The 20,687-nt window shown below is 49.8% G+C and overlaps 1 protein-coding gene across 1 annotated transcript in view; it reads left to right on the top strand.

Annotated features, from left to right (window-relative positions):
* Positions 1-20,687, top strand: part of SPSB4 (splA/ryanodine receptor domain and SOCS box containing 4) — an 81,549-nt gene that overhangs the window by 10,937 nt on the left and 49,925 nt on the right. Inside the window, exon 2 of the mRNA XM_060638798.3 lies at positions 5,348-6,194. Within this exon, the coding sequence (XP_060494781.1) occupies positions 5,501-6,194 (694 nt within the window). The 5' untranslated portion in view covers positions 5,348-5,500. The remainder of the gene's footprint in view (positions 1-5,347; positions 6,195-20,687) is intronic.

The following is a 20,687-nucleotide window of genomic DNA, read 5'->3' as shown; positions in this document are numbered from 1 at the left end:
AAATAGCTAGGTCAAAATGTATGCGCATTTCCAATTCTGATAGACGGTGTTAATATGTCATCCACTGAGGTCACACCATTTTACCTTCACTTTAGCAACATATGAGCCTGTCTGCTTCTCCAGGAAGGTGTTATCCAACTTTTTGAGCTTTGCTAATCTGATAAATAAAATGGCATTTCATTGCAGTTCTAACTTGTTTCTCTCTCTCTTTTTAAATGTTTGTTTATTTTTGAGAGAGAGTGAGTAGGTGAGGGACAGAGAGAGAGGAGAGAGACAATCCCAGACAGGCCCTGTGCCGTCAGTGCAGAGACCCACACAGGGCTTTGAACCCACAAACTGTGAGATCATGAGCTGAGCCAAAATCAGGAGTCCAAGGCTTAACCGACTAGCCATCCAGGTGCCCCCTAACCTGTTTCTCTTTTATTATGCATTTGGTGGAACATCTTTCCAAAGGAGCCATTTGTTTTTCTTTTTGTGTGAACTATTTCTTGTATCTTTCACATTCTGTATGTGGGTTGGTCTTCTCTTAGCAATTTGTTTGTCATATATTTGTAATCTGTGTCTTAAATATTTCCCCATATTAAAACAATAAGCAAGTCTAACTTCTTTCATGAGTGCTTTTTGTTACGCCATTTGGTTATTTCCCATTTTCATTTCTTTTTTATTTTTTAATAAATTTTTAATGTTTTATTTCTTTTTGAGAGAGAGAGAGAGAGAGACAGAGTGTGAGTGGGGGAGGGGCAGAGAGAGAAGGAGCACAGAATCCGAAGCAGGCTCCAGGTTCTCAGCACAGAGCCTCACGTGGGGCTCGAACCCACGAACCATGAGATCATGACCTGAGCTGACGTTGGACACTTAACTGACTGAGCCACCCAGCTGCCCCCTGCCATTTTCAGTTCTTATGTCTCATATTTGTGCCTTCTCCCCACCCTTTACATGATTAGCTTAAATGGTTTATGTGTTTTATTGTTTCCTTATTTTAGTCATTGAAGTTCTGCATTTAAAGTACAGTTAACAATATATGAAAATATAAATTATTTAACTTTAGGTGAAATGACCTGAATAAAGGCCCATGATGCCATTTTTTAAAAAGAAAATTCACTAATATTTTGTAAATTAAAAAAAAGATAAACTGAAATAATCTAAATGCTAACACTGTTTACATCTGGTTAATGAGATAGGTGGTGATTTACAGTTTTGTACATTTTTTTGAATTTTCTAGAACTTAGAAATTAGTTTTCTAATTAATAGACTTTAATTTTTAGAATAGTTGTAGATTTATAGAAAACTACATAGAAAATATGTACAGTTCCCATATACTCACACCCAGTTTTCCCTATTATTAACATTTTACATTAGTATGGTACATTTATCACAGCTAATTAACCAATATTGATACCTTGTTAACTAAAGACTATGCTTTATTCAGATTTCCTTAGTTTTCTCCTAGTATCGTTTCTCTGTTCCAGGATACCATATTAAATTTAGTTGTCATGTCTCTTTAGGTAGGCTCGCCTTGGCTGTGACAGTCTGTTCCTTTTTCTTTTTTTAAGCTTATTTACTTATTTATTTTTGAGAGAGAGAGAGAGCCAGTGTGTGCCCTCAAATACGAGAGCAGGGGAGGGGCAGAGAGAGAGGGATAGAGAGAGAATCCCATGCAGCCTCTGCACTGTCAGAGCAGAGCCCAATGTGGGGCTCGAACCCACAAACCATGAGATCATGGCCTGAGCCAAAATCAAGTGTCAGGTGTTTAACTGACTGAGCCACTCAGATGCCCCAGATGTTCCTCGTCTTTAACGCCCTTAACAGTGTTGACGAGTATTGGTCAGGTATTTTGTTGGATGCCCCCCATTGGAATCTGTCCTATATCTTCGTCATGATTAGACTGAGGTTATGGGTTTTGTGGAAGAAGACCATAAAGTACTATTTCATTACATCATGTTTTATCATTTCATGACATACTATCAGCATGATAATGATATAATAATTAATAACCATATAATAGATAATATAATATGGTAGATTAAATGATTGCCTTAGACAGTTTTTGTGTTTTATTGGTTTTGTTTTGTTTTGTTTTTGTGGTACTTTTTTCCCAAAGAATTAGTTCTCACATTAGTTCTATTGTTTTTCTATTTTATTATGCTTAATTCACGTATTTTCATTTTTTATACTTACTAGTATAAGTACACCTCTGAGTAGTAGGATCCCACAGGTTTTAAGATACGGAATGTGTTTTGTTATTCTTACTGTGTATATATTCTGCAAATTCTCCCATCCAAGTACTAACCAGGCCCGACCCTGCTTAGCTTCCGAGATCAGACGAGATCGGGCGCGTTCAGGGTGGTATGGCCGTAGACTATTCTGCAAATTCTATCTAGGTTTCTTTTTTTGATTTGAGTTGTTTAGAAGAAAGTTTTTAGGGGCACCTGGCTGGCTCAGTCGAGTAAGCTTTCGACTTTTGGTTTCGGCTCAGGTCATGATCCCATGGTTCATGGTTTCAAGCCCCACGTTGGGCTCTGCTCTGATAGCATGCAACCTGCTTGGGATTCCCTCTCTCTCCTTCCCTCTGCCCCTCCCCCCACTCATGCTCCCATGCTCACTCGCTCTCTCTCTCTCTCTCTCTCTTTCTCTCAAAATACATAAATAAACTTTAGAAAAAACAGAGTTTTGTAAAATATCCAAGTGGTAGGGTTCTGTCTCATATTTTTGTGATTAATTTTTAGTTTTTCTTTTATGTTATTAGATTCTGTATTATCTCTGCTTTTTCTGTAAGGTTTACTTGTGGCCTGATAAATGGGAAATGTTTTGATATATACCTCAATTAACCCTGCCTTATTAATTATGCAATTTTTATTTTTTTATGTCCTTTGCTAATTTGGTTCACTGATCTGTCAAAAGCTTACAAAGGTACATTAAAGTCACCTGCCTCTGCTGTGTATCTATCTGCCTGTTCTTCCTTGTTATTGTCTGTAACTTTTGATCTGAATTTTGGTGCTATTATTTGGTATGTTAGATCTTTAATATTGTTGCCTCTCTTTGCTTTGGAGATACCTCTTTTAAAAAAAATTTTTTTTAATGTTTATTTTTGAGAGAGAGAGCATGAGTGGGGGAGGGGGAGAGAGAGACAGAAACACAGAATCCATCGGAAGCAGGCTCTAGGCTCTGAGCTGCCAGTACAGAGCCCAACTCAGGGTTCGAACTCACAGGTTGTGAGATCATGACCTGGGCTGAAGTTGGATGCTTAACTGACTGAGCCACCCAGGTGCCCCTGGAGAGGTCTTTTATATGTAGCATATGGTTGGGAGTTTTGTCTTATTTTCCAACTTACATTTTTTTTTTTTTTTTTACTATGGCCATTCATTGACACAGCTAGTATTTCAGGCTTAGTTTTACTATCATATTTTATGTCTTTGTGTTATGATTTCTCTTGCTTCTTACAGCAGAATCTTTCAGTGTGCGGTCTTTTGTGTTGTGTTCTTTCTGACAGTTTGGAAGCTTTGCACTTTAGTTCTTCTAGAGGTTGCCTTTATAACTATGTAAGATGCATTTTATCTTTTTTTTTTTTTTTTTAGACTGTGCTAGTTGTCTCCCTTCTGAAATAAGTGATCACAAAATTACTTTACAAATTTAGTCACAATTTTTATATGCTTTGTGACAGCTTTTTTCCGGTGAATTTTCTTGATTTGCCATTTGTTGTTGTTGTTGTTCTCTCCCTCCTTTATTTCTCCTGTAAGCATCTTTGACTATGTCGTGTGCTAATTCCTCTAAATCAACGTTTTGCAGGGGATTTATGCAGAGGGGAGGTGCCAGGAAGTATTTTAGGAGAGCAGGATTGCTCCCGGTTCATGGTAATTTTGTTCCTAGGACTGAGGCCGTGATTTCTTTTGGCCTCCCTTCTACCCAGCAGCAGAGTTCTGTAGCTATGAGCTTCCCCCAATCTCCCACTCTGCCTCAACAACACACTGCTTCCTGTGACGATGGCAGGCCTGTGGTTTTCTTGCTACCCCTGCCCTCCTCTGTCCTCAGGGTGTCCGAGGCAGCTCCCACTGCCAGACCACATACCCTGCTCCCACTGTTCTGTTTAGGAACCGTTGGGTTTTTTCCATCAGAGAGTGCCAGCTACTGGTTGGCTCTGCCAGCTTTATCCGAGATCTGCAGCCACAGGTGTTTTCTGTAGGTGTTTTCTCACCCCCGTTTGATCTTCGCTGCTTTTGGCAGTCCTTTACTGTTTTTGGCAGTCTTTCCTTATAAGTTGTGGTTCGGGTTACAAATGTGTTCTGGTTTTGCTGAAGATAAAATTTGCATTTCTCTTTCTCTTTCTCCTTTATTTTAGGTGATTTGGGATATGAAAAGAAGTAACTGTATTCTGCTATCTTCGGGCTGTCTAGTGTTGCAAATTTTTACGTGCTCTGGTTTCCCCCAGATTAAACATTAGCCAGAGCTCTCTGGATAGGGTTGGCATGTGCTGAAGTTGGGGTCTGCAAATAGAAGGAAAAGAAAATGAGAGTTGAGAATAAAATAGGAGAGTTAGAAAGGAATCCATAGTATACTTGCTGTGCTGTGTAGCAGCAAGTTTCTTTCCTTCTCCGTTTGGACTGTGGCTGAGAGTGGGCCACTGTTTGGGTGGGAGGTTGTGGCCAGGCAGAGCAGGGCATGAAAAATGCCTGCCTCTTGGTCTGTCTCAGGGGAAGTCATTCTGAGCCCAGCAGCTCTTAGCCCAGAGAAGCGAGGGCACATACCTCTGCCCTGGACTGGCTGCCGGGCTCACCTCTCCATCTTTCCCCACACCCAGGGCTTGTCCAAGCAGCCCAAGCACTCTGGGCTCTGGCTGGCCTCCTAGAGATGGTGGCCAAGTCCTCCTCCCTGAAAACCAGGATCTTGCCTCAGAGGAGCTTGTCCGGGGTCAGTGTTGTTAATGGTGTTTACGTGCCCAAAGAAAAAGCATGCTTATCCGAAGGGAAGGGGTGCTTGTGGGATTCCCAGAGGATAGAGCCAGAGAGGAAAACCTGCCCCCAGAGTCTCAGGCTTGGCCCTTTGTATTACTGTCTCTCCAGATTACCACCCCACCCAGAGGGTGCTATTTATCCCCATTTTACAGATGAGGAAACTGCAGGCCACGCAGCTTCGAGTTGGAGACAGGTATTTGGATGCAGCTTTTTCTGGCTCCAGAGCCTGGACCCCAGCTCCCTCATTCCCCCTGCCTCCCGCTCCCCTTCCCATGGAGACCCCACCCCACCCTCAGATGGCTGTCCTGTGTCCATGTTCACGTTATTATTCACACAGCCCCTGGGCATCACTGGCTGTCGTGCTGCTGTTGTAACCCGTGCACTTTGCTTCCTTCCAGGAGCTTGGGCCCCTGCCCCAGCCCGGTAGAGGCTGTGGAGGTAGACGGTCCAGAAGCCTGGTACCCAGCCCGGTGGCCCATCCCTGGCTGTGGGGAGCGGAAGCTCCCACGAGGTAGCGGTGGCCTGCAGCGGCCCCCTCCCGGCAGCGAGCCATGGGCCAGAAGCTCTCGGGGAGCCTCAAGTCGGTGGAGGTGCGAGAGCCGGCGCTGCGGCCGGCCAAGCGGGAGCTACAGGGAGCGGAGCCGGGGCGGCCGGCGCGGCTGGACCAGCTGTTGGACATGCCGGCGGCGGGGCCGGCGGTGCAGCTGCGGCACGCGTGGAACCCTGAGGACCGCTCGCTCAATGTCTTCGTCAAGGATGACGACCGGCTCACCTTCCACCGGCATCCGGTGGCCCAGAGCACCGACGGCATCCGCGGCAAGGTGGGCCATGCCCGGGGCCTGCACGCCTGGCAGATCAACTGGCCGGCGCGGCAGCGTGGCACCCACGCCGTAGTGGGGGTGGCCACGGCTCGAGCCCCCCTGCACTCCGTGGGCTACACGGCACTGGTGGGCAGTGACGCGGAGTCGTGGGGCTGGGACCTGGGCCGCAGCCGCCTCTACCACGATGGCAAGAACAGGCCGGGAGTGGCCTACCCCGCCTTCCTGGGGCCCGAGGAGGCCTTCGCGCTGCCGGACTCGCTGCTCGTGGTGCTGGACATGGACGAGGGCACGCTCAGCTTCGTGGTGGACGGCCAGTATCTGGGCGTGGCCTTCCGCGGCCTCAAGGGCAAGAAGCTGTACCCGGTGGTGAGTGCGGTGTGGGGCCACTGCGAAGTCACCATGCGCTACATCAACGGCCTTGACCGTAAGTACAGAGTGGGGGTGCCTGGCGGTTTCAGAGGCGGCCTGTCGCGGGACCAGTTGGGGAGGGCGGCAGGAAGCAGGCGAGGCCCCACCTTCCGTGGTCGCTGGGCATAACCCTGCTGTGTAGAGTATGTGGATTCTCCTTTACTGGCTTGGTGATCTTGGGCTGTGCCTCAGTTTTCCCACCTGCAAAAGTGGCACAAGGACAGTAACCTTGGGCGGGTTGTTGTGAGGATCACATACCATAATAATGTATATGACACGCTGAGAACGGTGACTGGCACCTAATAAGGGCTTCCTGTGTTGATGCGAATCATGAATCTTGCTGTCTGTATAACGGTTATGCAAAATGAGGTCTCCTCTGTGCCAGGCCTCAGCTCACAGCAGGAGGAGAGGGACGGTAGAAGATAGAGTCCCTGCACACGAATGCCATACACTCTGAGTTAATATGTATAATAAGTGTAGTAAGTGATGATAATAACGACTCTCCTGTATTGACCACCAGCTGAAGGCAGGGACTGGACGCTCAATTCCCAGCTCTTCCTGGTGAAGAATAATCATCTCTAGCTGATTATTGCCTCCTGGGAATGAGAGCCAAAAGTTGTAGAATCTCTTAATTTTTCCAAGAGGACCCAGAAATCTAGATTTGTGTGAAAGATCCCAATTTTCAGGAGTTGGCAGCTGCTGAAAACACCACGTCGTCAAACAAAACACCCTCGCAGGCTGTAGGCAAGCCCCCAGGCTGCTGGGGTTGATCCCTGGCAGCTCTAAGGCCTCCTGTCAGTTAACATGCACCATCATGCTGTCAGGCAGCTTCAAAATCACGGCAACAAAAATGGTTATGTTTTTAGGAGGTAGTCATTCGGAGGCAGGGTGGCCTCTGGACAGAGGCATCTATGGCCACCAGCTGAGCGGAGCCTTGTGGGCTTATGCACTCCTCATTCAAATAGACTTCCTGCCACACCCCTGACACAGGTCACAGAGGCAGGTGCTTAAAGCCTGAATTCCAGTTTATTCATTTCAAATGAGAGATATAATTGCCCCCATTTCAGGGAGCAGAGCTACAGAGAGCCAGGGTCTACCTAGGTCGTCTGTCAGCCGCTGAAATTTATTCTTTTCCCACGCTCCCCCCCCCCCCCCACCTTCAGTTGAGGCGCTGAGAGTAACACCCAAGAAAAGAAGTCAAGAACAAGATTTTACTCAAGTAAAATTTATATTTACTTGAGTATAGGTTAGGTTGACTGTTTTCAAGGGTGCCAGGCCAGCAGAAAGTGGCTGGTGTGCTCAGCTGTCTGGTGTAATAGGTGACATTCTTGCTCAGATTTCCTTTTCATGGTTGTTGAACTGAGATTGCCATTGATGGCAAAGTGTTGTTCTGTTTTCTCTGATTTATCTGGTTAGATCTCAGAGCAGCTGAGTGTGTGCTGAGAAGGGCTAGTTTAATCATCCCAGTGCCATGTGGAGAATGTCTGGAACCCTCACAGACATGGGGAGCAGGCAAACCCCAGTACCAAGAAAACCAATGGCAACAACAAACACTCTTTCAAGCAGAATTGGGAAATTTACTTGCCAGAATTTATCCTGGGACTAGAAGGGTGGACTTGGTACACAAGGCTCTGGAGTCTGACATGCCTTAGTTCCAACTGCATCCCCAGTGCTCGATGGTTTTGCGTCTTCAGTGAGTCATTCTAATGCCTTACAGCTCATTTTGCTTGTCAGTAAAATGGGACAGGATCAGGTCTCTTTCACAGCTGCTGTGAGATCTCGTAGCTGGGATTAAAGGCTGACATTGATACCCAGCAGGAGCTACCTGAGCCAGCAATTGGGCCCCCAAGGTGGGCTTCCTCTTGGGTATTGATTCACTGATTCACGCCCAGCTATTATCTGTTGCTTGGTTTTCAGGCACAAAGCTGAGATGCTAACAAGGTCATAGACCGTGGCTCCCCCATGTGTGTTAGGATCAGGAGGAGTCAAGCCCTGGTATCCTCCTTGGTGCAATGTTGGTGGGGAGCTAGGTGGGAACAGATAGTTGTGTTGGGGGCATTTTGAGTGCTTGGATCCTTCAGGTGGCTGGAGAAGCTCGGTGAGGCTGAAACATGGACTGTTCCATGCTTTTCCTCACTGGTGGTGATTTTTGAGGTTGGCTGAAGCTGGAATGCTCCTCGAGGAGGCAAGCAAAGGCCAGGATGTGATGTGATCCTGTAGCATCTGTTGTTCCATGTCAGGATTGGCTTGTCTGCTATGACACTGGCCTGTTCTCCAGCTAGAAGTAATGTTCTCTATCATGGGCAGGGTATGATTGCAAAAAGGAGGAGCTCAGCAGAGGCACCTGGCTGGCTTAGTCGCTTAAGCGTTAGACTCTTGGTTTCAGCTCAGGTCACGATTTCACAGTTCATGAGTTCAAGCCCCACATTAGGCTCCACACTCCTGCTTGGAATTCTTTCTCTCTTCCTCTCTCTCTGCCCCTCTCCTGCTCACTCTCTCTGTCTCTCTCTCTCAAAGTAAATAAATCAACTTCAAAATGTTTTTAAAAAGTTGGGGAACTCAACTTTTCTGTGCTTTGAAAGGCCATGGTCAGCCTAGGGCAAGCCCTGACTATGGAGTGGGCCATAGGACATGCTGCATTGGACTCTGATAGGGGCTGGTTGGGAAGGGACTGTGTGATGCCTGTAGCTGGGACCTGGGCTGATGTCCACCAAGGGCATCCTGGGCACTGGGAGGTGTTTGGCCTCAGGGAGTCCCTGGGCAGGGAAGGTGACCCAATGTGGGGTTGTGTACGTGAGAATTCTGTGCCAACATTGGTTGCGGACATGATGTCAAGTCCCCATTCTCACAACCGACAGGGATGTAGGGGAGCACAGTCAGAGACACGTTCTGGAGCAGAAAGGCGGGGCTGCTCTCTGGGGTTGCTTCCCCGGAAGATCATCAGGGAGAGAGCTGTGCCCAGGGCTCCTTACAGACTATGTTAGTCTGGCCCTAGCATTCACCAGAAGGCCGGGCACAAGGATTACCGCTCTGAACCTCACTGTTCTCCTTTGTAAAATGGACGTAGTAAAGCTCGTCGACACAGAGCAGTTACATGGCAAGTGGTGCTTCTGCTTTGATTAGCTAGGTGAGTGGAGCCAGGTCCTGGGGTTGACCTATGGGTTACAACAAAAGTGGCCTCATTAGAAGCTTCTCCTCTAATGTGACGGAAGGAAGTTGACGGATATCCTTTTCTCAATTTTTGAATTTTTATGACTCTGAAAGCAAGACCTAAAAAGGTCTAACTTCATTTAACTCGGAAGCATGTGTTCGCTGGGGGCAGGAGCCCCTAGAAGCACGTTTTGCTGTTGCAAATGTGTTCTTTGGCCGTGGCATGGAGTGAAGTGGCTCTACCTCTCAGAGTTTGCTGCAAAGAGCTGCAGGACCCCCGGGGGCTCTGCCATTTCGAATGAAGCGCGGAACCAAGGCCGGGCAAGTGGGCAAATCTCCAGATGATCAGATCCAGGGCCCAAATAATAACAGCAGTAATAGCACACCAGCAATAAGCTAAACTCCCTCTTAGGTGGTGCTGGGCTCTATTCTAAACACTTTACAAATTTTAACTCATTTAATCCTTGTAACCACTCATTCAGCCAATGCCTATATTATCTCATTTAAAGTGAGGAAATTGAAGCACAGAGAGCTTGAGTACGTTGCTCAAGGTCACCAAACTGGAAACTGGGGGAACTGGGATTCAAATGGGAGGCATAGTGGCCCGGTGGGCCCCTTGTGGAGACGTTTGCAGAGGGGGCAGAAGGGAAGGAACAGGAAAGGCTGCTCCACCGGGCTGGGTGGCCACGCAGCCAACTGGACTTTTCCTTCAGCGGTGGGTCTAGGTGAGACTCTGAAATGCTGTCCTGGTAGCTCTCCTCGCTCTTGCCTTCATCTCTAGCCCTCAAAGCTCTTGGCTCAGCACAGAGCTCCACGGGGTGTTCTAAAAAGTTAGCTGCATAAAGACAGCCCCAGCAGTGGCTGTGAATCAGGCATGCTTTGGTCGCTAACAGGAGAATGTCACTGAAAATGTCCCAACTGCTGTGAGGTTTGGCCCAACTGCTGTGAGGTGGGCCAGGCCTTTGGAATCTGCTCCAGGATGGTTTCCGGAGTTGCTCCTCTGCTCCCTGGCTCCTCCTTCCACATGTTGGAGGCCAGCAAAGTAGGTTGACAGAACGGCTTTGTCTCCTGTCTTGGAGATCTTGGGTGGTGAGTGGAGTATAAGTGACACAGGAAGTGGAGAGGAGCCCCAGACAGAGACGCGCAGGCTTGGAGTGCCACACAGCTTTGATTTGAGAGTCATATAACAATTATAAGCTGTTTGTTTGTTTATGCCATTCATGTTTCGTGCTCTGGGCCAGGCATTCTTCTCTCCCTCTCCCTCTCCCCTGCCTCTCTCTTTTGTGCCTACAATAAACATGGAGGCATTGTGCTGTTATTATCTCCATTCTGTAGATGGGCAAATGGACTCTTGGAAAGGTAAATTAGTGAATGTGCTCAAGGCCACACAGACAGACAGCAGTAGAGCTGTGCTTAAACCCGGGCCCGAACACTCCTGTGCCCTGCCTCCTGCTGTCTAGACCATCCCTGACTCCATTTTGCCCACCAAGTAGGGCCTGATTCCACAAAGCAGGTGTTGGCTCCCAGGGCTCATTTTCTGGGGTGGGGGTTGTGGGGGAGAACGGGAAACATAGGATCTGAGGTCTAATTGGCAGAGAGGGCTTGGCCACCTGCATCGGGCCGGGGAAACTGTATTTCCAGACGTTGTTCCTAGATGGTTTAATTGACCTGCCAACAAGTATTTATTGGCGCAGCGGCTCAGCAGAAGAGGCTGGCAGCCAGCCAAGGCTTCTGGTATTGATGAAGGCCAGAGAGAGTTTTATACCGAGATGAGTACAAGGACACCATCCCCTTGCCAGAGCCATCCTCCAGTCTGCACTGAACTCACCACCTTCCTGCTCAACTCCCATGTGTCTCTCCCAGGTGACATGGTCCTCCCGGTCTCCCTGACATTGAGACTCAGCTCCTCTTTGCTCCTGACCCAGGGCCAGACCTGGTCTCCCCTTCACCCTCTGTCATATCATTGTGCCCTGACCCCAGCTCACCCCCAGCCCTCAGCCCAGGCTGTCCCCTGCGTACTCATTCAGCACCTAGTGTCCCTCATCTGCTCCATTTACTTTTCCACATGTGTGCCTTCTTTCCCTAAGTAGATATGAAATAAGTTCCTTAGGACGAGGGACGGTGACCTAGGAGGCATGCGTGGGGAAGCCATAGAGACTTTAAAATATGTATGTATTTACTTATGTTTGTCTTTTTAATGTTTATTCACTTTTGAGAGAGACAGACAGACAGAGTGGTGAGCAGGGGAGGGGCAGAGAGAGAGAGAGAGGGAGACGGAGGCACAGAATTGAAAGGAGGCTCCAGGCTCTGAGCTGTCAGCACAGAGCCCGATGAGGGGCTCAAACTCATGAACCATGAGATCATGACCTGAGCCCGATGCTTAACTGACTGAGCAACCCAGGTGCCCCTGCATTTACTTTTGAAAGGCAAACTGAAATATAAACATGACAATGGAATACCCCTCTCCCCTACACCCATCAGCTCCCCAGCTCCTCTCCCTGCTGGCAACCTCCCTTAACAGTTTCTCGAGTTTCCTTCCAGAATTTTATGACAGAGAATTTTTACATGAGTGTGATCATGCTGTAAACATTGTTCTGCATCTCACTTCCCCCTTAATAGATCTTGACGATGATTTAATATGATTAATGTAGAGCTGCCTCATTCTTTATTAACAGCTGTATGGAGTTTCTTGGTATGGTTGTCTCATAATTTAATAATTCAGACCCCTGGGTTTTGACATTAAGGCAGTTTCCAGTCTTTGAGAATGATCATTTGATTCCAATTTAAGTTTCATTTCTGCCTCCTGGCCAATTAACATCCTCGAGCCATTGTTTTCCCATCTGTGCAGTGGGAATAATCATATGTACCTTTGCATCATTGCTGCATGAGAAATGATGCAGAAACAAAGCATGGTCCAGCATGAGGCTCCTAGGTGTGTGTGCTGCAGGGGGCTGTGGGTATTACTGCGCTTACCCTGCATGAACGATTGGACCATGTCCAGTGCTGAACTCATCCTGGACACTTGATGAATCTTGTGAATGATTTGGCTTCTTGTTTAAGATATAGTAGAATGACATTAATTTGCTGTTACGGAGGCTTCAGACAGTACTGGACTCAGATCATTTGAGTCGCATAATCTGGTCCTTTCGTAGGGTGAATGTCAGTGCGGTAAGTCACCGGGTCTCTTACCTGCACAGAGAGGGTCCACAATGAGCGTGGCTTGCTCTTCTGTTGTTGCCACTGCCGCTGCTGAAGCTGGTGGTTCTGGGAGGCAGGGACTGCATCTCAGCCTTCTCGGCCACCCGCTGTTGCACCCCTTGGAACTGAGGACATAGTAGGTGCTCAGTAAGTACACGTGAATATACTGGCCTCCTACCACCCGTGGCAGCTTTTCTTTTCTCTGCTGCAGCGGGACCTGAGTCACAGTTAGCTGGAACAGAGGGAGGCTGGCTACGAGAGGCCGCCCTCTTGAAGCCTGACCCTAGAGTGACCCATTCCCGCCTCTCATTGTGTGTGGAGCACAGCACATCTGTCCCCATACTCAGGCCAGGCGAAGGCTGCACGATGGGCTGGGCAACTCAATTCAGAATCTTGACATTCAGAAAGTGGCCCCTGCCCTTTGTTTTCCACAAAAAGGAACAGACTTTGAGCTGAAAAAAAGCTTTTGCTCAGACACCGTGGCCTGCTGTGAGTGGGGGTTTTTCGCATTTGAACAGCAGTGGGTAGGTTCATTCGAGGAAAGCCCTGCCTGTAGGAAGGGGGCTCTGGAGCTCAGGCTCAGTCAGGAGAGTGTCACCATGGGCCGGGTTGCAGTTACACATGGGGCACTGCAAACAATGCGCGCCTGCCATCTTCCTTTCAGAGGGCGTCAGTGTGGCCTCGTGGGACAAGCTAGGGCTCACTCCTGACTGGGCTGCTCATTAGGTGTGACCCTGAGCAAGTCACTTCACTTCAGAGCCTCAGTTTCCTTATCTATAATAGTAATAGAAACATACCATGCTACAAGTTGTCATGTGGATGATATATACAAAGTAAGTGGGCTAGTGCCTGACACATAGTAGATACTGGAAAAAGTAGGTTTCACAATTGCTGGTTATGACAATTGCAGCTCCCATAGTTTGGTAAAATTACTGTTAGAGTTATTAAATGTGGAAATACTCATTGTTATTGAATTTTGGTCCACGGGGCGCCTGGGTGGCTCAGTCGGTTAAGCGTCCGACTTCGGCTCAGGTCATGATCTCATGGTTTGTGAGTTCGAGACCTGTGTTGGGCTCTGTGCTGACAGCTCAGAGCCTGGAGCCTGCTTCAGATTCTGTGTCTTCCTCTCTCTCTGCCCCTCCCCTACTCGATCTCGATCTTTCTTTCTCTCTTTCTCTCAAAAATAAACATTAAAAAAAATATTTCTGTCCACATTGTGCAATCTGAGGGATTTCACATAAGGGAGTATGTTGGTTTGGGGAGGTTTTTGACTCTTTTATCTTTAAGATACTTGGTGGAAATGCCACCTGAGGTTCAAAGACCACTGTGAGTTTGTCGCAAATGAGCTGGGAGTGTTTAGCCTTCCTTGTGAGCAGTTTCAGAAGTTTCCAGCTAAGAGTCTGGTTTAAGCACTTTGTAGTTCCCGGTGGCAACTTGGTTGGTGAATGAGTGTTCAGCAAGGATGTCCAAATAAGTGACCCCCTTGCCAGCTGTGCCCCACATGCATATTCAGTGGGGGTGAGCTGCTGAGGTGGTGGGCCCGAGGGGCAGCATCTGCCTGAGAACAGATGGTCAGTAGGCCCGGCTGTGGGCCAGCCCCTGCTGGACCTTTGGAGGAAAGGGAAGGGGGAGTAGGTGGCCGGTCTCCACTCTTCGGGAGCTGGCAGGAGGGTGAAGGCAGGCCCCAGGCATTATAACTGGAACAGATGCCATCCAGCAGCCAGTGCCAGACCCCCACTTTATAGGTGGGAGCTGAATGGACCAGAGAGCTGGGAGGACGTGCCCAAGGTCACCAACTAATTAGCCTAAAACCCAGACTGCCAATCCCCCTTGAAAATGCACCTCGCTGGAAACAAGAGAGTGAGAATCCAATGCAATTTGTGAGCCCATATTGAAAAACCCTGACATAGATGACAGAGGACATAGGAGTTTAAGAGGAGAATGATGCCTTCCTAGAAGCAGCCTTTGCAGTTTGAGCAAAGTTGAAACCCTCCATGGCTTCCCAGTGCCTCCTACATGTCAGAGACCCTGTCCCTACCCCTCTCAGACCATAGAGCAGGGAGTTCAGCCCAGAGACCAGAGACCCACCCGTCCCTTCATTTATGATGAGCTGGGCATAAGTTTCCTAACTTCTCAGTTTCTCAGTATTCCCATCTGTAAAGTGGGTCTGATGATGGCACTCACCCCATAGACTTGTGGTCAGCAGTGCTTCTCAAACCTTAACGTGCATTCAGGTCAGCTGGAGATCTTGTTAAATGAGGTTCTGACTTAAGAGGTGTGGGCCGTGCCCGGGATTCTGCATGTCTGACAAGCCTCTAGGTGATGCTCATGCAGCTGCATGTTGAGGGCAGGGCACAAGATAAGACTTCCACATGAATGGCTTGTCCCTTACTTCCACCGTCCTCACTCTGATCCTGCAGCCAAGCCAACCTGCTTATTCCTCTGCGCCTTGGTCTGTGCTGACCTCTTTGTTGGAATTGGCCTGTTCCTCAGGCCCGCCCCCCTCCCCCCATCAAAGCCCAGTGTTACCGAGCCAGCCTCTGCCCACTGCCCCTCCCACCTGGCTGACGTGAGGGTAGTTCCTGTGCCTTGCCCCCCGACACTCCCCAGCCTTCTGATGTCCACCTGTGCCTCAGCATAGTTCCTTCATTTCCCATCCAGCCCCATTTTCCTCTTGTTCTCATCCTCCCCAACCACCGTGTGACCCACTTTACCTGTCCTGGAACCCCAATTCACACAGCTGCCAGCAAGGTATACACAAGTAAACCCGTGAATTTTCCATGAGGGCAACTTTGTTTGGGAAAAGATTACTGCAAATAGAAACGGCTCTTTGTTAAACAGTTATTGAGCACCTACAAAAGTCCACATGCTGCTTGGCGCTGCTCATGCATCACATCGTCTTATTTAGACCCCCCCAGCCCCATACAAATGCTAGAAAGTGCCCTGTGCCCATTCGCTCATCAAATCCCCACAGATGAGAAGGTACTGTTGCCCCGCTTCCCGCAAGAGGAGCCTGAGGCCAAGAGAGACGGAGAGCCCGCCCACAGCACAAGCTTGGAGGCAGCAGTCTGCACGGGAATCCAGGCCGCCAACCCCCTGCACCCCCACCTCTAACCTCCAGGCCGCACGGGGTCACGGCGAGCCTTCCTTCCGCTTTGCTGGTGGTCTCGAGCCTTAGCAGAAGAGTTTACTGAAGCTGGCATCGGCAGACCCACTGCCATGGCATTTAAGCCCCCTAAACACAGGACGTCCGGACTGTCTTCATTCCCACCTGTGCCCGTGGGAGCGGTGCTGACGCGGAGTGGGTGGTGCGGTGGTAGCGATGAACGGAGTAAGCAGATTTGCAGCACGGTGTTGAAACGACTGGGGAGAGCAAACAGCCTGCCAGGCTGGCAGCAGCATTTGTTTGCCGCGGTCGGGGAGCCAGCTGACCCTCCCAGTCGTGTCCCTTGGTTAAGGCAAGGGGGCAGTTAGCATGAGTTACAGCCCAGCCCAGACACTAATAAGGCCGCTTGTCTGAGGCCTTCCATAATTCAAGCTAAGCCTGTCCCGTTTAAGGGCCGTTCTTCATCGCATCTTCCAAGACTCGGTGCCTCCTTAATGATTTATTTGCTTGGGATGAAATGAAGCCGAGACAGCGTGAGCTTGGAAAATACTGCCGGGCGGCAGCCGCTTCTCTACACAGAGCTGTGAGCCCCGCTTCGTGCCCTACCTCCTGGGAGCCCCGGGGGGCACAGGCGGCCCTGCCACGACCCTCTGGGGCCACACCTGATGAGGCACCTGGTGCCTCTCATCTTTCCCACCTCCCAGGCTGGCGACCCCCCTGGGGAGCAGCGAGGGGTGGGAGCTGCCAGCAACGACATCGCTGTCTTGGCTTTGGAGCCATTTAAGTAGAAGCGTTTGAGGTGATCCATTTGGAGCTACGGCCGTGTTCCAGATCCTGCCCTATTTGTTGATGTTTCTCCCTCAAAATGCATTTCAGGAGAGAGTCCCAGGGTGAGAGTGGGTTTGCTTCTGGTGTTTAGTGAGGTGGATGACAGATCTCTGCCTGAGTCTGGGCCTTGCTAGGAGGGGCATGTGGGATCCGGTTTATCTCCCTCAGTGTGGCCGCCTCTGTGGGGAGGGGCCGGAGACATGGCCAGGGGCCACTCACGTGGAGGCCGGGTGCCGAGTGAGGGTGGGACGTTTAGTCCAGCTCCTTTGGAGTTGCCTCAGGAAAGGGGTGAGTGTGAGGGTGTGTGAGGACTGAGTGGTCCAGGAACGGGAGTGTGCTCATGTACCTCACTGCTGCCTCAACGGGTTGAGTGTCAGTGTTGGGTGCCTGAGTTTGGAGAGGCTGCTTTACTCCCCTTGTTGCCTCCTGGGGTGTCCCAAGGGGTGTCGGGGTCGATCGGTCCATCGTGTGGAAGTTCTGCCCCGAATCAGTCCCTCAGCCAGGGCTCCAGGAGGTGGAACATACCTGTGTGTGCCACTTCTGCACCTTTGGGATGGCCGAGGTGCAGTCTCGCGACGTCCGGAGCCACTGCTTTTCTCCCTGTCAACAGAGACTAGGTCGCCCCCTTTGCCCTCGTGTCCTCAGCATCTGGCACATGGTGGGTTCTCAGTGACCTCTGTTGAATGAATGACTAGATAACCGAGGGTCCACGTGGCAGGGTGAAAAACCATTGCAGGTTTGGGTGGAGGAGGACAAGGCCCAGGGAAGAGCACATTCCTCCTACAGCATCTGCACAAAAGCCTTTACAAGCTTCCCGTTGAAACTTCGGGGAACAGAATCCTAAGAAGTTTCCAATTAGCCAGGAATAGTAAATTAAAATTAGTCGCACTCTGCCCACAGCCAGTAATTTGATCTTGGTGTAAATAAGCCGTTGCTCTTCGCTCAACCACATGCCGTCCTGCGGGGGCCAGTACGTCCCGCGGTGTAAGGAGGTGATTTATCCTTTCACTCAGTGTTTGTGAAGGGCCTGACCTGTGCTGACCTGGGCCGGGAGCCGGGCTGCAGTGGTGAGCAGGGGAGGCGGGCGGGCTTTCCACTCTCCGTGGAGCCACAGTCTGCTGGAGAGCCATGGTCACAATAAGAGAGGCTTTTTATCACTCAGCTTATCAGTCAGTGACTATTTTTTAAAACATCTCCTGTGTGCCAGGCACTGGGGGTACTGTGATGGCAATTTAGGAGAAAAGACAGAAACAGAAAAAAACAAATAAATGCTGTGATAAATCTAGACATAGAAAATTGTGGTTAAATGAGCAAAACAGGGGACCATGATGGGAAGGGGTGTCTCCATATATGCTGCTGCTGGGGATGGGCCCTGGAGGTATCTATGGTAAGGTGGAGGCAGCCCTGGGAAGATCTGGGGAAGAGTGAGTTGGTGGGCACCAGGCGGCAAGTCTGTGGCCAACAGGGCAGCCAGCAAGGCCGGGTGTGGTGCAGGGGAGAGCAAGGGCTGGGAGACATAGGGGTTGGCAGAGACAGGACTTGGGGGCCTGCAGCCCGTGGCATTTCCTCCCATCCTACAGACCCAGATGATTCACTGTTTTTTAAAAAGTCATAAACAACCTTATTTTAAAGAAGCAGTATTTAAAGTTCCTTTTCCACTGGGACATGTCTCCTGGTTCTACCAAATGACACGCTGTTGGACGTTTGGTGAAGGTAGCTTTGTTTGAGGTGGGTATTGCCATTTCCATTTTTACAGATGAGTTGATTGAGGCCCAGAAAATTTGGGAGCCTTGCCCAGGTCGCACTGTGAGTGGGAAAGCTGATTTGAACTCCATCTTTCATTTTTCCACAATGTCACTGCTCAAGAGGCAGATCCTAGGGGTGTGTGTGTGTGAGCATGACAGGGCTCCATGGGTCTACTAAGAGCCATCTGGCAGTCCAGATGAAGGCCCCAGAGAAGGGGCCTCTCCAGAGCAGGGAAGCCCATGGGGACCTGGGTAAGTCTCCGCCCCACACTGTTCTTTTGTTCCTGCAGGCTGTTGAGGGTGCTGTGGCTGGTGATTTGTGGTTCACAGTCGTCTTCCCTATCTGGGTGGTGGGCGGGTGACCCAGGGCTTGGAGCCACCACTGTGGCCAAGGTCTGGGCCAGCCACTGTTCACTGTGCTTCTGCTCCTCCGTGTCCTTGGCTGCACCCTGGGAAGGGGGACACCTGGGTGGGTTCTGGGCAGGTAGGCTCTGCCTTCCCTTCTGTCCCCTGACATGATGGAGCTCCAGGGATGGGACAGATGTCTTTTGGCTTAGGGGCTTGTCACCTCCAGGCCGGGTGAGCCACCCAGGAGGGACATGGCAGGTGGAGGACTTTGTTTCCATTTTGGATGACACCGTCAGCTTCCCTCAGTTATTCAAGGTGTTGTGGCAAAATGGATTGTTGAGATATGTGAGTTGAAAAAACATTTTTAGGCTGAAGTAACTTGATTTACCTAGAGTCTGGTGTTGGGTGGAAAAGAGAAGGAGGAGTTAAGTCCTGGAAAAAAATGCTAGATTTGGAGCCAAAAAAGCTGGTTCAACCTATTCCACCTTGGCCATCAGCTCTGTGTGACGTCGGGCAAGTTACCTCACCTTTCTGTGCCTTTATTTCTCTACTACTGGAAGGAGGGGATTGGACAAGATGACCTCAAAGCGTCTCCATTGTTCTGTTTTGCTATCTAGTATTGAGACACTATCTGCACATGATGACAAATATTTTACACTGCTGTGCTGTCCAGTACAGCAGCTGCTAGCCTCATGCAGGTGCTTGGATTTGAGTTTCAATTAATGAAAGTTAAGTTAAACATTCAGTGCTTCAGTTGCACCAGCTGCATTCAAGTGCTCCATAGCAACATGTCGGTGGTGGCTACCATGTTGGATGGGTACATGCAGAGCGTTTCCATCGTCACACAAAGTTCTCGTGGCCAGCGCTGCTTTCAAGCCCCTGGGGAGGACTGGGGAACATAATAGAGGGGTGCAGGCCTCTGTTCCCATTCTGGAACTATTCTGGAGTCAGTGCCAAGAGGAGGGTCAGCTTTCCCCTGGGCCTGGCTTGAGCAAGGTGGGTATAGGAAGAAGATTCAGCACAGATGCCCGTCCAGGGAGTGTTGGGCACAACCAGGAAGGAAACCTTAGAGAATATCAAAGGTCCTGGGTGAGGAGAGCCAGGAGGGGGCCAGTGACAGAGGTATGCAAGGAATGCCAAAGAGGAGGGCCTGGGGACAGCAGGGGCCAGGAGCCCCATCTGGGGAGGGGCGGCTGCTGCAAGGAGGCAACAGGTCTGGACACCTGGGTTCAAGATCCGAGAGCAGCCATCACCCACTCCCAGGTCTGTGTCCTTGGGCAAGTTTCTGAGCCCATGGAGCCTCCACTTCCTTTTGGGTGAAAGGGGAGGAAGAAGAAATGAAGGTTTTGATGGAGATGAAATAAAATCAGGCTCTTGAAAGCCCACTGTCAATGGTACGGCCAAATCATGTTAGAGAGTGCTTCACAGAGCACTGTTGACGATTTGTGTTGACTTGTAATCACAGACGGGCTTCAGTTGTGATTTTAAGGACCTGAGGTGTCTGTCCTGTCTTTCCAACTGGATGGTAGGCTCTTTGGAGAAGGGGACCAGCCCGTTCTTCCGGTGTCTCCTTAGCCCCGAATACTCAGGCACTTTCCCTTTGCTCAGTTGAATGGAACAGTGCCGGTGGCCGCCATGTGGGGGGCCATGCTGGCTTGTCCTCTTTGCCCCTGACCCGGTGGCCTTTCACCAACACCTAGCCATGCTCTGAGAGTTGTTGAACACTCTCCTTGTCCCTGACACATAGGCACATCTGGCTAGGTCTGGTTGTCATTTTCTGAACCCATGGCCCATCTCAGGCTCTGACCCCAGCCCCACTGTGTGTAAACAAATCAAGGGCAGAGGTCAAAGGCCAGAGCTGGGCTTTGCCAGTACCTCGCACATGCTCTTGGCAGGAAGTAGCCTGGTGTCTGGTTTCATCATGTAGGCCCCCGCCCCACGCAGAAATCAGCTTTTTGTCTGCATTCCTAGCTGGGAGGTGACATTTCTGGCTGGCTTGTCAATGATGGATTGCCTGCTACACACCAGCCCTGGGTAGGTTCATTGCTCAGGTCTGGCTCTGGCTTTTCATGAAGTCTGCACCATGGGCATGCAGAACACAGAGAGGGGAGCTCGAATCCCACCAGAGCCACCT

Source organism: Panthera onca, chromosome C2 (assembly GCF_046562875.1).
Source record: "Panthera onca isolate mPanOnc1 chromosome C2, mPanOnc1 haplotype 2, whole genome shotgun sequence".
NCBI lineage: Eukaryota > Metazoa > Chordata > Mammalia > Carnivora > Felidae > Panthera > Panthera onca.
This window is presented reverse-complemented; position numbering and strand designations above follow the sequence as displayed.